This window comes from Nelusetta ayraudi, unplaced genomic scaffold, assembly GCF_046127955.1.
Source record: "Nelusetta ayraudi isolate G7.1 ecotype Tasmania unplaced genomic scaffold, CSIRO-AGI_Nayr_v1 ptg000016l, whole genome shotgun sequence".
Lineage (NCBI taxonomy): Eukaryota > Metazoa > Chordata > Actinopteri > Tetraodontiformes > Monacanthidae > Nelusetta > Nelusetta ayraudi.
Window position 1 is genome coordinate 6,013,730 of NW_027466066.1, and position 14,164 is coordinate 6,027,893.

Sequence of the window (14,164 nt, forward strand, 5' to 3'; positions counted from 1 at the left end):
ACAAACGTTCGGAAACTTAGAGGGACCTTGGAAGCTTGAGGAAGCTTCGTGTTTCCCATAAGCTGAAAGTAGGAGAGAGAAAAGATGGAAATGAGTTGGGAACAACCCGGCACCGACGTTTCCTCCCAGTCCTTCAATCATTGGTCGAACTGGTCTAGTCCTGAAAAACGTCACTGTCCGCCGGATACAGTTTGCTGTTGGCGCGAGTAGAAGTAAAAGCCTGTTTTTCAAGTTCATTCACCTGGGTGAACGTTCCTACAATACAAACTTAAGTGTTCTGTTTACCATACACACTACACATTTATTTACTAATTTAAAATTACAGCCTTTGACAACTTGGGTTTTCTTTTTCTTGGGTTTTCTTCAGCCCAGTACGATGGCATTTAAAAAGAATGACTAACAGCATGCGCCATCTAGTGGACAGGAATATGTCATAGTAGCTCAATGTGTCTGTCACACAGAGTTTTATGGATGTGTTTTCAAATACATATGCTTTTGGTTTCTCTGTGGAATCCTTCTTTTATCTCAATAAAGAATTAGAAAATCCATGTGTTGCAATATGTTTTGGAATGAAATTTGGTTAATTCTTATAACAAAGGTCCACTAGCATCTAATCTTTAATTAAATACAAGTCTAATGACGACATGCAAAACTAGTAATTGTAGTATTTTTTTGTCATACAGATGTAGATGTACCTTTTTTATTCTATCTTTTATTCTATCTGTTTGTTGAATTACATAAGGTAAAAACTAAAAAATATTGACTCTGAAATGATGCAGATTAAATAGAAGCACATAAAACATATTTGAATGGGGTTTTCTTGAAACACTGCTGTGACTGCATGTCTGAAGTAAAAAAAAGAAAAAAGCACAGCAACCACGAGCAGTGACCTGGACTTTGCTTTTGTTTTATGGCTCCGAGCTGCTGATACGTTGACGCCCAGTGTTCCCATTGTTTGCTTGGGTCAGTCACAGCTTCAGTCCGTGCATTTGATGAGGTGGAGAACAGACTGAAAGAGCGGTTTCACACCTCTCCTATTCTTTTTAGAGATGTCGAGGTACCACAAAGCGGCGATTGATGGATACTTGGTACTCTTAAAGGAGGCCACAAGGAAAGATCTGAACACTGCCGATGACGATGGCATGACTCCAACTTTACTGGCTGCTTACCACGGACATATCAATGCCCTTCAGCTCATTTGCAGCAGAGAGTAAGTGTGACTCACTCTTTTAAAACACCACTGCTAAACTCTACAATAATACTGTCAAACCTGACAAACTTTAGTTTCAACTATTAAATTAAATGTGGAGAAGATTAAGAAATTTACATTAGCGTTGTTCTGTTTGTTGTTTTTATTAACATACATGTATATTCTCAACAAGGCTCACCAACATTTCTTGTAACCCACAGACTGTAGTGACAACCAGTACAGTGGAAAAAGAAACAGTCCACTCTTCACATTCCCCGGGCTGAGAAAAATGTTTAATTAACCAAAGCTAAACAGCTAAACAAAAGAACCTTTCAACCATTCCGACCACCCTCACTTCCAATTAGGTTTCTATGAACTGCAAAATATTATCTTGTTTTTTGGTTTTGAAAAATATAGTTTTCAAAAGCTGCCCACAGATTATAACACTTAGGTACAACTTACACTTTACTCACTCAAGCAGTATCTACTTCTGCCACCATCATCAGGAAGTTGGACTCACGACAAGTTGTATCACCAGGACGTTTATGGGAGTGATCACTTATTATTTTCTGCTTTGTTTTATGATCTGTGGTGTATTACGTTTATGATATTTCACAAATGAACATGTTTGTTTTCCGAGAGAAAGAAATGTTTATTATTGTGTTCATTGCCATATAAGACTGAATGTGTGGAATTGTGAATTTTTAGGGTGTGGTAAATAACTTATATAACTGACAAATAAAAGATAAACTTCACAATGAATTCAATCCAAAGAAAAACTTACAGTGCAATATATATTGGAAACTAAATAAAAAAAAACAAATCAGCTTTAAATGATTTTAGTCTTCTCTTTTTGCCGACATTATTTTTTTTTTATATTTATAAATTAAAATAAAAAACTTTCTCTCTGTCCTACAGAGGCGATCCCAACAAGAGTGACATCTGGGGAAACACGCCACTGCATCATGCAGCAGCCAATGGCCACATGCACATCCTCAGCTTTCTGGTCAACTTTGGTGCCAACCTCTTTGCGCTGGACAATGACTTCCACACAGCGATGGACGTTGCTGCATCTCGTGACCGAATGGACTGTGTGCGTTTTCTTGACGCTGCCGCCGCAAAACAGACCAACCAGAATCCCAAGAAGGTTGCCCTGATTAAGAAAGAGGCGGTAAAGGAGGCAGAGAAGCGTGTCAAACTCTGTGAGAAGGTCAAGAAGAGGCACCAGAGCACGATGGACAAGAAAGTGCACAACAGACCAGGAAGCACTGGGACGGTCACAGAAGTTAGCATGGGATCTGCTTTGTCAAATATTGGCAGTATGAGTAGGGGCAATGAGCAATACTCCAAGCTCATAGCTGTTGAAAAATCAGGCTCTCTCTCTTCCCGGGTAAAAGGTACACTGCAGAGGAAGCTTGGAAAGAAAGATCAAGGCTCAGTGGGGAAATCAGATGCCGACGGAAATGTCATTTTCCTCAAGCAAGAAGTATCCAGGAACCCAGAATTCATGGGAGTATTCAGTGAGCAGGACGAAGAATTATTAGAAACAGATGAAGTAGAAAAAGAAGACGATGAAAGTGGGGAGTCAGGTGAGGGTCAACAGTCTATCTTCAACAGACCTGGACTCGGGGGGCTTATCTTTATGAATACGATGGGTACGGACTCAGATGATGGCTCCAGTCGGAACAATGAGAATCTCTGCTACCTCTTTCAAAAAGAAATGTCTGAGGCGGATGACGATGCTGCTGGATTTGAGGAGGATGGAGATGCCGAGCCTTGGCAACTGGATGACCTTGGTTTGGATGACGGCGAAGACGCAGAAACATCTCCATTAGATGTGTTCTTGTCTTCCATCTCCTTGCCAGAGTTTGCCCTCGCATTCAGCAGAGAGCACCTGGACCTGGAGGCACTAATGCTTTGCTCTGATGATGACCTGAAAGGCATTCGCATCCAGCTGGGACCCCGGAAGAAGATCTTGGATGCTGCTGCCCGCAGAAAGAACGCACTTGAAAATCCTGGAATCATAAAAGACAGCTCTCTATGATTTAAACACAAATGTATTTGAGTGTCAAAATATTCTATATCTAAAATAAAGTACCTGTGTCTGATTGTAGTAACTACATAAAAATATCAGCAACTTTATCCATCTTGTGCTGCTTCGAAATAACCTTCTTTTTTTTTTTTTTGTTCTGGTACAAAATGGGTGATTCCCATGTACCATGTATATGATTGCACTGCTACATGATTATGATTGCCAATGTACTTTGTCAGATGAATAAAATATGTGGGAAAAAACAGTGAATTTGTGTTTTTCATTCAATGATTTATTTCTTGTTTCGTTTTTGCACCTCAGCTAGGTTTATGTGATCTAACTCTTGTTTTATTTTAAGTTTATTTTAAGGGAGAGGTTTGAGAGGGAACGTTGCCACCCTAAGGATTGAACGTGTTCGAATGTCTCTAGGCATCAACGTTTTTTGTTTTTTTTTTGCTGGAAAATAGCATCTTAGTAAACTCGACGCTGCAAAATATGAACATTTTTCTTCCCCCCACATCACGCACAAGACTTCCAATCTTCGGCACTTACAAGCTAAAGAGAAAAACGTGAAGCCGGAAGTGTTTTGATGTTACGCTTCCTGCACACTGCGGCGGAGGTAGGATGAGCTTCCGGTATGAGACTTCAAATTTTGTTGCTGCTCACCATCGCCGGACATAAATACAGGGGGTGTGTTCCACCGGTACGGTCACGATTATGACTAACAGGTACTGTGTGTCACTGTTACAGCAGTTGGAACCTGTCAGCTTTGAGTGTGAATTGCGTTGAACACGGTCCATTATCGTAACTAAGCAGAAAGTGGTTGTTTGCACCGACAAGCTGCTAAATGGGCGCTAAGCCTCATTAGTGAGCTAATAGACAGCCGCGACTCTTCTTCTCTCTGCCTGAGTGCCTGTGCCGCGACATATTTCTCTCTTCATTCGGATCCGGCCATGCAAACGTGTTTACTTTTATTTCCTTTTTGTCCATTTTATTTTATTTCATTTTTAAGAAACATGTTTTCGAACCGTTAATGCTACACGGGTAGTGTGTTCTTGCCGTTTGGAGCTCCGACTGTTTTGCATTGACCCAGCTTCCCTCTCCCAGGCTCGCCTAGTTTTTTAGAGAAACATGGCTGAAGTGGCTGCTGTCAACGCCGGGTTGCCCCTGTCCTCCACCATGAACCTCACCTTCCAGATCCAGGATACGGCCGCCACAGCCTCCGCGGCAGCACCGGCTGCCCCGCTGAGCAACGAGGACTACCTGTTCGTGGAGGCCAAACACCCCAACACCGTCCTGCATGGCCTCAACAGCCTCAGGCTCAACAACGCCTTCTGCGATGTGACCCTGTGCTGCGGAGGCCAGGAGTTCCCCTGCCATCGCATCGTCCTGGCCTCCTTCAGCTCTTACTTCCAGGTGAGAACGCCCATTTCTTCCACTACCCAAGAACAAGTAAGTAGAACATTCAGACTGCCAGCAAAAATCTGATTTTCAGCCAGTCCAGATTGAAACCGGATGGCTCTTTTGCAGTCTGAACAATCACAAATCGCATGAAATCAGATTTTTGCGAAACGGATTGAAAATGGCATTTGGACTGATGCGTCTCAGTCTGAACAGCTCTCACAGGATTTGAGAAGGAATCTGATTTGAATCAGATTCGCTTGCAGTCTGAACGCAGCCTAAGATGACCTGGATGACTGAGAACCTTCAGACATACCCGAGAACAACTCGGTTTTCTGTTCTATTATTTGAACATTATGATTTATATACAGTGTTCTCCTACCAGGCCATGTTCTCCACCGACTTGATTGAGTCCAAATCTGAGCGCGTTGCCATCAATGGGGTGGAGCCTCAGATGATCGGCATGCTGGTGAGCTACGCCTACACGTCAGAGGTGTACATCTCCAAAGCCAATGTGCAGGTAAGGCTATCTACCACCCCTCGTTGTCCCGCGTCCCCTGCCCCCTGAAGAGTGACGTGGGCTGGAACGTGCTGCTTCTGTGTGGCTGCAGGCTCTGCTGGCAGCAGCCAACCTGCTGGATGTGATGGCCGTCCGAGAGGCCTGCTGTCGCTTCATGGAGTGTCAGATGGACGAGACAAACTGTGTAGGCATCCATTGCTTCGCAGAGGCCCACTCCTGCAAGGTGCTGGAGAAACGGAGTATGGACTACATCCTGGAGCACTTTGGCAGTGTTTATCAGCAGGTACGCAGAAAGTTATTATCATTAATAATCTAAATTTAGCAACTTGCAGATTGTTTATTCTATCCTAATCTCTGAAGGACAAAGAGATGACGGGCAGGTCGTCACCAACACCTCACCCTGTCGATGTGGTTGTTTTTGTTTACCCACCAGGAGGAGTTCCTTTCTCTCAGTGTAGACAAGCTGACAGAAATCATCGGCAGTGATTTTCTCAATGTGCCCAACGAGGAGGTTGTGTTCGAGGCGGCCATGCAGTGGTTAAATAAATGTCCCTCTCGGAAACAAAGCTTTGAAAAGGTCTGACTGACAAGAGTTTGGCACGTGGAAGGTACTGTCTGTCATGAGAATCTCAATTACGTTTATTATTTCCACAGGTGCTTGAGAATATCCGGCTGCCTCTCGTCAGCCCATATTACCTCCACGACGTGATCGAGGCTCTTGATGTGGTGAAGGAGAACCAGAGCTGCCAGAAGCTCATCTCCGAGGCAAAGGACTACCTGCTGCTCAAGGACCGCCGTGGAGAACTCTACTGCACGAGGGCAAGGCCACGCAGGTCCTCAGGTAACTGCACTGGCACGAAGACAGACACGCCAAATAAATCGGCTCAGGTTTATGTTTTACGACTTCATATAATAAAACTGAATGTTGCATGTTAACTGGTGACTTGTCCAGGGTGTTCCCTGCTTTCTCACCTCTGACATACAAACATAAAAGATGCAACAAAAAAACTGTTCATCTTTTTTTCGAGGAAATCGAAAGTTTGACATTTTTAATTCGGCTAACTTTTCACAATGTTGATGAATCCCATTTATATTTGGACAAGACATTTAAGCAGTCCAATAGAGGAATAACAACATGCATGAAGAAGTCTCCATGAAGGCCAGCTTGTCTCGGCTCATGCCTCCTCTGTTCGCTAACCCGCGTCGCTATGGCAACAGGAACGGCCGAGGTGATCGTGACAGTCGGCGGAGAGGACGACAAGGTGGTGCTGCGCAGCGTGGAGAGCTTCGATCCTCTGGCCAACCAGTGGAAGAACCTGGCCTGTCTGCCCTTCGCCGTGAGCAAACACGGCCTGGTCGTATCGGGTAAGATTCAGAAGCGGCACGGACGCCACAGCGTCCCTCCCGAGTGTCAAAGCTAACGCTATGCTTCTCTTTCCATCTGTCCCCACCTTCTCTCGGCAGACTCCACGCTCTATCTGGCTGGAGGCGAGTTTCCCGACGGCTCAGCCAGCAGGGAGATGTGGCGCTACGACCCCTGCTTCGACTCCTGGATAGAGATGGCCCCTATGAATGTAGCTCGCTCCGAGTTAGGTGTGGCCCTTTGAACGGAAAGCCACATACAGTATACGAACATCATTCAACCGGAAAATTGATCCAGGTGACGTTTCTCCCTCTTGCTGTAGGTCTTGCGATGCTGGATGGCTTTGTGTACGCCGTGGGGGGCTGGGAGGGGAACTTCCGCCTGCACTCGGTGGAGTGCTACGACCCTCACACCAACTGCTGGCAGTTCACCGAGTCTTTCAAGATGGCAGTCACAAGTCCGGCCGTCGTGGCGCTGGACGGGCTGCTCTATGTCACCGGTAGACATGCTATCTTACAATATGCTACCACTAGATGCTACAAAACACGCACCAGTTTCTTTAACTGGTCAGATAAAAAATATAATGATTTCTCCTTATATTGGAAAATGTTGTTTTCATTCATTTATTTCATATTTCCTGCTAGGCGGTGCTGTTCTAGAGGACGGTGACGGCACGCACCTCGCCCAGGTTTACAACCCCAAAACCTGCGTATGGACCGAGCTCGCCCCCATGCAGATCGCTCGCTCCGGTTCGGCTGCCTGCACGCTGAAAGGAAAGCTCTACGTCATTGGTGTGTACATCAGGCACACAAATGCACTCGTCACAAATAAGGGTAAAACGTTGCAATTCACCCTCTCACTGACTGTCACCCGCAGGTGGCTGGCACGCCTCGACGGAAAACACGGATAAGGTGGAGTGTTACAATCCCAAGACCAACCAGTGGACGATGTGCGCGCCCATGAAGGAAAGGCGCTATCGGCCTGGTGTGGCTGTGGTGGACGGGAAGATCTACGTTCTGGGAGGAGCAGAAGGCTGGGACAGGTGAGAACATAATCCCCCGGTTCACAGTGCAAACATATACAATATAATACATAGAATCACAAGAATACATGGCTGTAGTGTGACAGTGAACCTTCCAAAATGAGGAAAGTCCATCCTTTTTCCTTTCCGTTGTGCTATTTCTGAAAACCTGCTCTTTGTGTAGATATCACGACACTATCGAGAGGTACTGCAATGAGACGGACACGTGGGAGATCGTTGCAGAGATGCCAACCAGTCGCAGCTCCCTCAGCTGCGTGTCTCTACTCCTGAGGAAGGACATTCACATGAGCAGCTGCCCCGAGAGTCCCAATGACAACTGACTGAAGATGTTTTCAAAGTGAGAAACCCCTCACTGTTGATTATGTGCCCCGTTGTTGGGAGACGACGCAAAGGGGAGGCGGCCTCAAGGCGAAGCCCCGGGCAGCTCAGTTTGATCAGTTTGAGCTGAGCATCGATCGGCTTCTTGAGCGCCGACATCGTGAAGGGTGCAGCAAACGACAGCGTACAGAAAACGGTTCCTTTTAAACGTTGTGGTGAAAGAAATGTTACGTTTGAATTGCAGGCAGTTAATGTCTAAAGTTTTTATGTCTGAACACTTCAAATCTGTGAAGAACCCTCCAGCTGGCTTAGTGTGTCTTTGTAAAGTTGCAATGTGCTATATTTATTGGGCTGTGATTAGCTGTTACGCTGAAAAAACTGATGCCCACTTCAAAGAGTGTGTGTGTGTGTGTGTGTGTATATAAAGATTTGAACCTAACCTGTGGAAAAGAAGCTACTTCTACTTCAGATTATTTTTTTGTATTTTGAGTTTTCAATGTACGCCTTTCTTACCATTAACATGTTGAGTATATTTTTGTAATGTCATGTGCGTTATGCATTTTAGTCCATTTGAAATGGTGACTCGATTTAATAAATGTAATAAATAAATGGATTTAATAAAGTCTTAGATGTGGCTGTTATTTTTTGTGTGTGTCTAAAATTTCATTTCAATGAATTATAATTGTGACTAAATCACTGCCGTATTATGCAGCTGCCTCAGTAAACGTTGTAAACAAGTCTTGCATTTTGTGTGAAATGCATTTTTTTTTTTATCGTGTTGTTCCTAAGGAAAACCTTTCAAATTGCTAAAACGAACAGACTGCTTATAACCTCGTCCACTTAGTAAATTGTAAATGAATAACATATTTAAATATAATTAAACTAAAAACGAGTCGCAGTAGTTGGAAGGTACTCATCTTGCAAACTCCAGTCATCTTTGGTTAGGCTGCGCAGTGGATTGTGGGTAAGACGTCCTCCCTCTGCTACTGTCTGTCTGCGCCGGCTAAAAAGAAGAGCCTGGAGTCATGAGAGGAATTCGGTCTTTAAACAACCTCCAAGTGAGTCGTGTTTCTTGGTCGGTTTAAATATGAAGTGTTTAACACAGAAAACAGAAACTGCCTTCATAAGTGTTGCCGGACTGTTTGAAAAGTGTGGTGGCATTCAGCTCTTGCTAGCGTGCCCGCTAGCTGCCTGCTAGGTGGCTACCGTATTCCGGTTTATCTAACGTGTGGCTCGCTTGCATGTCACAGAGTAAATCACTTCCGTCCACTAATCATTCACAGTGCGGGGTTTTGGTGCAGTGAAACAGTGGTGCGATTCTTCGGAGAAACCTCGATTCTCGCTGTGGTTTCTTTATGCGTCGGTCTAACTTGAAGGTCATGTCCGAAGGCGTGTTTAATTTTGAAAGGTCTCTCCTGAAGCTTCCTACATTGCCCTATTAGGTCCGATATCGTCAACTTTACATGTTTTATTCAATGTTAATTTAATCGAGGCTTGTGAGGACAGGCAGTGTGTGTGTGTGACCTCCCGGTGCACTAAATCGGGAGGTGTCACATGAGGACACGTTACCTCCGACCGACCCCACTGTTCCTCAGCAGCTGTCAGTGAGTCTGACGTGCCATGGATTTACATGCCACAGCCGTAGACATTGATGTTTACAAAGTGAGAAAGACGATGCTTAGTTTTGATTGTGTTCAGATCATTTGAAATCTCTTTTATTGCTCTAAAATTAATTCTTATTTTCACAATGACATTTTACACAGACACTCTTGGAACTTTTAAATGCTCAGGATGCGGTCAAAAACACAAAAACAGCAACTGAAAGAGCTTCTCTGAGCATCAGTACCTGCCTGTGTCCTAATCCTACAGAAACGCTGCTATGCTGCTGCCAGGAGGAGTGGAGCTCTGACCGAACCTCTCACAAGCAGTAAACCGTCCGCAGCCCCACCGCTCCCTCCACAAAATGTCCAGGTAGGAAACTTATCGCGGCCCTCTCCATTTGTCAATCAATTGTCAAAAAATGAAAGTTTTTTTTCCTTTTTGAAATTAAGTTATGGGAGAGGGAAAAAATGGGACAAAAATGAACACTCTCATTATTGTTTAAATTTCAAGATGCATTTGGCTGTCTCAATGATAATATCAATGCTGCTTCAGGTGTCCAAGCTTCCAAATGGTCTGGTGATAGCGTCGTTGGAGAACTACTCCCCTCTGTCCAGGGTCGGTCTGTTTGTCAAAGCAGGGAGTCGATATGAGACACTGGAGAACCAGGGTGTCTCTCACGTGCTGCGACTGGCAGCAAACCTGGTAACTATCACGTGACCGTGTGTTGCTTGAGAGCAGTCTTCTCTCTGGTGATTACTGCGACTATTCGTTGCTTTACAGCAGACAAATTCAAATGTCATTTTCCATGTTGGTTAATTTAACCAGCTGAATATTTTTCTTGCTGTCTTATCGTGGTGAAAAGCTAGTCATTCTTTCTTTTTTTTAGACCACCAAGGGAGCGTCTGCCTTCAAGATCTGCCGTGGCGTGGAGGCACTAGGGGGCAGCCTTAGGTCAGTATTGGTATCGGGGCAAACGCACAAACGCAATATTGCCGGTAAAAGGTAAAGCTGACTCTCTGAACCACCTGTTTTCTCTGCAGTGTGACATCATCACGGGAAACCACGGTCTACAGCGTGGATTGCCTGAGAGATCACCTGTAAGGGCCGCTCATCATCGGTCTGAGTCACTGTCATGAAGTACACGTATAAGCAGGAGCTGGTGCAGATGCGTCTGTGTATGTGTGTGTGTCTATGCAGAGATACCGTAATGGAGTATCTGGTCAATGTGACCACAGCTCAGGAGTTCCGGCCGTGGGAGGTGAGCGAGCTCGTCCCCAGGCTGAAGATCGACAACGCTCTGGCCCGGGAGTGTCCTCAGATCGGTGTGTATACACGCTGACACGTGTTCAATATAGCGTAGCTGGTGTTTATGTTGCCAGAAAAAATAAATACGACAGATACAGTACATAGCCAAAATATAGGAAAATAAGAAAATAGAAGAAAGAGGAATTTGCAATAAAAAGATGTGAAAGAAAATCATCCAGAATATACCTACATATGTTGCAAACCTAAAGGAAATGGCGACATGACTTTATTCTGATGTTTATTAAGAGATTAAACTGTACTTCCAGCTCATAGCTGCAGTAGGCTTGGCTTGTTAAATATGGGCCATTAATGTCTAATTATGTGAAATAACGCTTTGAAATTGTTTGTCGTGCAGGTGTTATTGAGAAGTTGCACCAGGCAGCGTACAAAAACGCCTTGTCCAACTCCCTGTACTGCCCCGACTACATGGTGGGTGCCATCTCTTCTGACCAGGTACGGATGCGTGTGGGATTTCCCCCCCCCCCAAAATCTCCCCTGAACAAGTTTAGTTTTTCAGAGCTGTGTATAATTCTCTGCACTCCCCTGTTTTCCCCTCTGCTTCACTTTTTCATAGCTGCAGTCATTCGTTGAGGACACCTTCACCACTGGCAGAATGGCGCTTGTCGGACTCGGTGAGTGTCGGTCCTCCAGAGAGTCGCCTCTGAAAATACACCAGTGTACAAACTCTCGTCTAAATTTGAATTTGGCTTCTTCTCTGATGCACTGAAATGTCTGCAGAGACACTAAAGGTTTTGGCTCTTGTTTGTGAGGAGGTAGCAACATTTAATGAGCGGTATGCAAGCGCTGACAAGCTCTCATAGAAGCCGGCTGCACATCCATTCCTTACTCATCGAGGCCTAACATTCCTGACTGTTCTGTCTGACTTGGTGCGTGTCCAGGTGTGAAGCACTCGGTCCTGCGGCAGGTGGGCGAGGGACTCCTGAGTGCCCGCCGCGGCGCTGGAGCACCTGTGGCCAAGGCTCTGTACCGCGGAGGTAAAAAAAACAAAAAACAAAACACACACAACCTCACACATTCCCAGAGTGCACTTCACGCGTCGGTGCGTTAACGCGCTTTGCGTGCGGACGCGTAGGCGAGCTGAGGGTGCAGAACAACGACGGCCTCGTCCACGCACTGATTGCGAGCGAGGGTGGCGTGATGGGCAGCGGCGAGGCCAACGCCTTCAGCGTGCTGCAGAGAGTCCTGGGAGCTGGGCCACATGTAAAGAGAGGCGCCAACATCACCAGCAAAATGAGTCAAGGGATCGCCAAAGCCACCGCGCAGCCTTTCGACGTGAGTTGGACCTGAACGCCTGTTCCGCTCCGAATGTGGAGACTTTGTTTCATTAAAGTCTTGCGCCGCCCTCTCCGTGTCTTTTTCAGGCCACAGCCTTCAACGCCTCATACTCTGACTCCGGCCTGTTTGGCATCTACACCATCGCACAGGCTGACTCCGCAGGAGAGGTGATTACCGCATGCACTGGTGCCGCTATAAAAGCACCAGGATCAACGCTTTGACTGAACGTTTTCCCCTTTCGCCGTCCTCTGCCAAGGTGATCAACGCCGCCATCGCTCAAGTGAAAGCCGTGTCTGAGGGCAACGTGTCCGAGGCCGACGTCAGCAGAGCAAAGTGAGCAGCACCGGAGACGAGCTCCGCGTTTCTTTGAATTTTGTTTTTTCCGTACCAGACTTGGACCGACTGATTTGGGGGCTTTCTTTTCTCCGCATAGGACCCAGGTGAAAACTGAGTACTTGATGTCGATCGAGAACTCTGACGGTCTACTGGAGGAGATTGGCGCCCAGGCTTTGACCACGGCATCATACCAGCTCCCCGACGCCGTCCTCCAGACCATCGATGCCGTCGCCCTGAGTGACGTGGTTCAGGTATGTGCAGTTTTGATGACAAATGAGCTGCCAGGTGTTTCATAAAATAATCCAACTGTCAATTTAATGTAAATGTCTTGTTTGTTCCTTCTTAGTCTATACATCTTTTATTTTATTTATTTATTTCCTCTTAATCAATATTTCTAATTCACTGTCTTTGCAATTGATGAAGTCACAGTAGTGCTGATTAGCGAATATGGCAACTACTTCCTATTTTACAAATCATCATTCACTGTGGTCATATTTGACTATTTTCTAAAGCTTCACGATAATGCTCCAATAAACACACTGCATCTGCCAGTATTGTTGCAGGATTATAATCTCAGAGTGAATAGTAAATTCTGAAAATCTGAAATGGCTTTTTTTTGTTGTTGTTGTTGAAACAAATCTCTGTCCCATTCTTTGTTTTATAGGCTGCAAAAAAGTTTGTGGATGGCAAGAAGACCATGGCAGCTAGCGGACACCTTAAGAACACCCCATTTGTGGACGAAGTATGAAAATGAAGCATAAAGCACATGTGATTTTTCACACAAGCGAAATCAGCGTCGTGCACCGTTGCTTCATGAGAGAAGAGGACGTCGCAGCCACAACATCCCGCTTGAATTCATTTGATATCAACAATCATGTTTTTTTTGTTGCAGTAAGCGAACGCAGCGCCGTGGGGAGAAGGGCAGCCATAGTGCAAGTTATCCTTCGGGGTTTTCGTCCGTCTATGTGTATATCTGTGTAAATTAAAATAATTACTGGAAAGGTAGTCTGTGGATTCATTCCAAGATAAAAACTTGTCCCACAAACAGTGTTTTCTGTTGTGCTGTGTCATGAGCCTGGTGTTGACAAGGCTGCTGAGGGTATTTTTAGCGCTCAGTTCTTTTGCTTCACACTTCAACCATTAGGGGGAACCAGAAGCATAAAATACAACACAAACGCATCAGCATGGAACATCTGGTATGGCCCAAAACTGACAGGACAAAATCTTAAGACGTCCTATTTTTCTCAATAATAATAATAATAATAATGATGATAATAATAATAATAATAATAATAATAATAATAATTATGATTTAAAAAATAAATCTGATGCTTTTCTATTACCCCAAAGTTGAGCTGCGCCTGTGAAGGGACAGACAGAGGTAAAGAGGTCTAAAGGGGTGGAATGTAGTGACATCACAAAGGGCAGATTTTTGTTTTGTTACGCTAAAACACACACACACACACCAGAAGAGGAAGGGTGTGTTTTTTCCTACTTTGTGGTGTCAGGCCAGACATAAACTACTTATTTACACATAAAGAACAAACTTGACCTTTGGCCTTCTGTTACACCACTAAGACTGTGTGAAGTGAAAATTAAAAACATTTATTCAGAACTTTGCGTTGCCCAATTATGATGAATGACCACAAACACACGAGCGAACGCGAGCCCCTCTTTTTGTAGTATCGCGAGAAGACACCCCCGCCCCCCACTGCGCACACACACACACACACGCGCGCGCGCGCGCTTGGGGGGGTGTT

At 45.1% G+C, this 14,164-nt stretch overlaps 3 protein-coding genes across 4 annotated transcripts; all 3 read left to right on the top strand.

The window, feature by feature from the left end:
* Nucleotides 1-87: 87 nt before the first annotated feature.
* anks4b (ankyrin repeat and sterile alpha motif domain containing 4B) lies at nucleotides 88-3,478 on the top strand. 2 transcript variants are annotated; one of them, XM_076024191.1, is made up of 3 exons: nucleotides 88-212; nucleotides 1,048-1,210; nucleotides 2,108-3,478. In XM_076024191.1, exons 2-3 carry the CDS (start codon nucleotides 1,050-1,052, stop codon nucleotides 3,231-3,233), a joined length of 1,287 nt encoding a protein of 428 aa, XP_075880306.1. In that variant the 5' UTR covers nucleotides 88-212; nucleotides 1,048-1,049; the 3' UTR covers nucleotides 3,234-3,478. The 2 variants fall into 2 exon arrangements, with proteins under 2 accessions (XP_075880306.1, XP_075880305.1); XM_076024190.1 differs by having other exon boundaries at nucleotides 124-245.
* Nucleotides 3,479-3,824: 346 nt separating this feature from the next.
* On the top strand, nucleotides 3,825-8,486 carry LOC142886926 (kelch-like protein 24). The gene is made up of 12 exons (XM_076024199.1): nucleotides 3,825-3,949; nucleotides 4,329-4,637; nucleotides 5,008-5,142; nucleotides 5,234-5,425; nucleotides 5,576-5,719; nucleotides 5,797-5,983; nucleotides 6,361-6,507; nucleotides 6,607-6,735; nucleotides 6,828-7,004; nucleotides 7,150-7,296; nucleotides 7,382-7,547; nucleotides 7,711-8,486. Exons 2-12 carry the CDS (start codon nucleotides 4,353-4,355, stop codon nucleotides 7,865-7,867), a joined length of 1,866 nt encoding a protein of 621 aa, XP_075880314.1. The 5' UTR covers nucleotides 3,825-3,949; nucleotides 4,329-4,352; the 3' UTR covers nucleotides 7,868-8,486.
* Nucleotides 8,487-8,785: 299 nt separating this feature from the next.
* On the top strand, nucleotides 8,786-13,409 carry uqcrc2a (ubiquinol-cytochrome c reductase core protein 2a). The gene is made up of 14 exons (XM_076024200.1): nucleotides 8,786-8,923; nucleotides 9,735-9,836; nucleotides 10,020-10,169; nucleotides 10,354-10,418; nucleotides 10,508-10,564; nucleotides 10,665-10,789; nucleotides 11,128-11,225; nucleotides 11,347-11,404; nucleotides 11,672-11,767; nucleotides 11,866-12,065; nucleotides 12,155-12,235; nucleotides 12,325-12,401; nucleotides 12,502-12,655; nucleotides 13,069-13,409. Exons 1-14 carry the CDS (start codon nucleotides 8,891-8,893, stop codon nucleotides 13,150-13,152), a joined length of 1,380 nt encoding a protein of 459 aa, XP_075880315.1. The 5' UTR covers nucleotides 8,786-8,890; the 3' UTR covers nucleotides 13,153-13,409.
* Nucleotides 13,410-14,164: the final 755 nt, after the last annotated feature.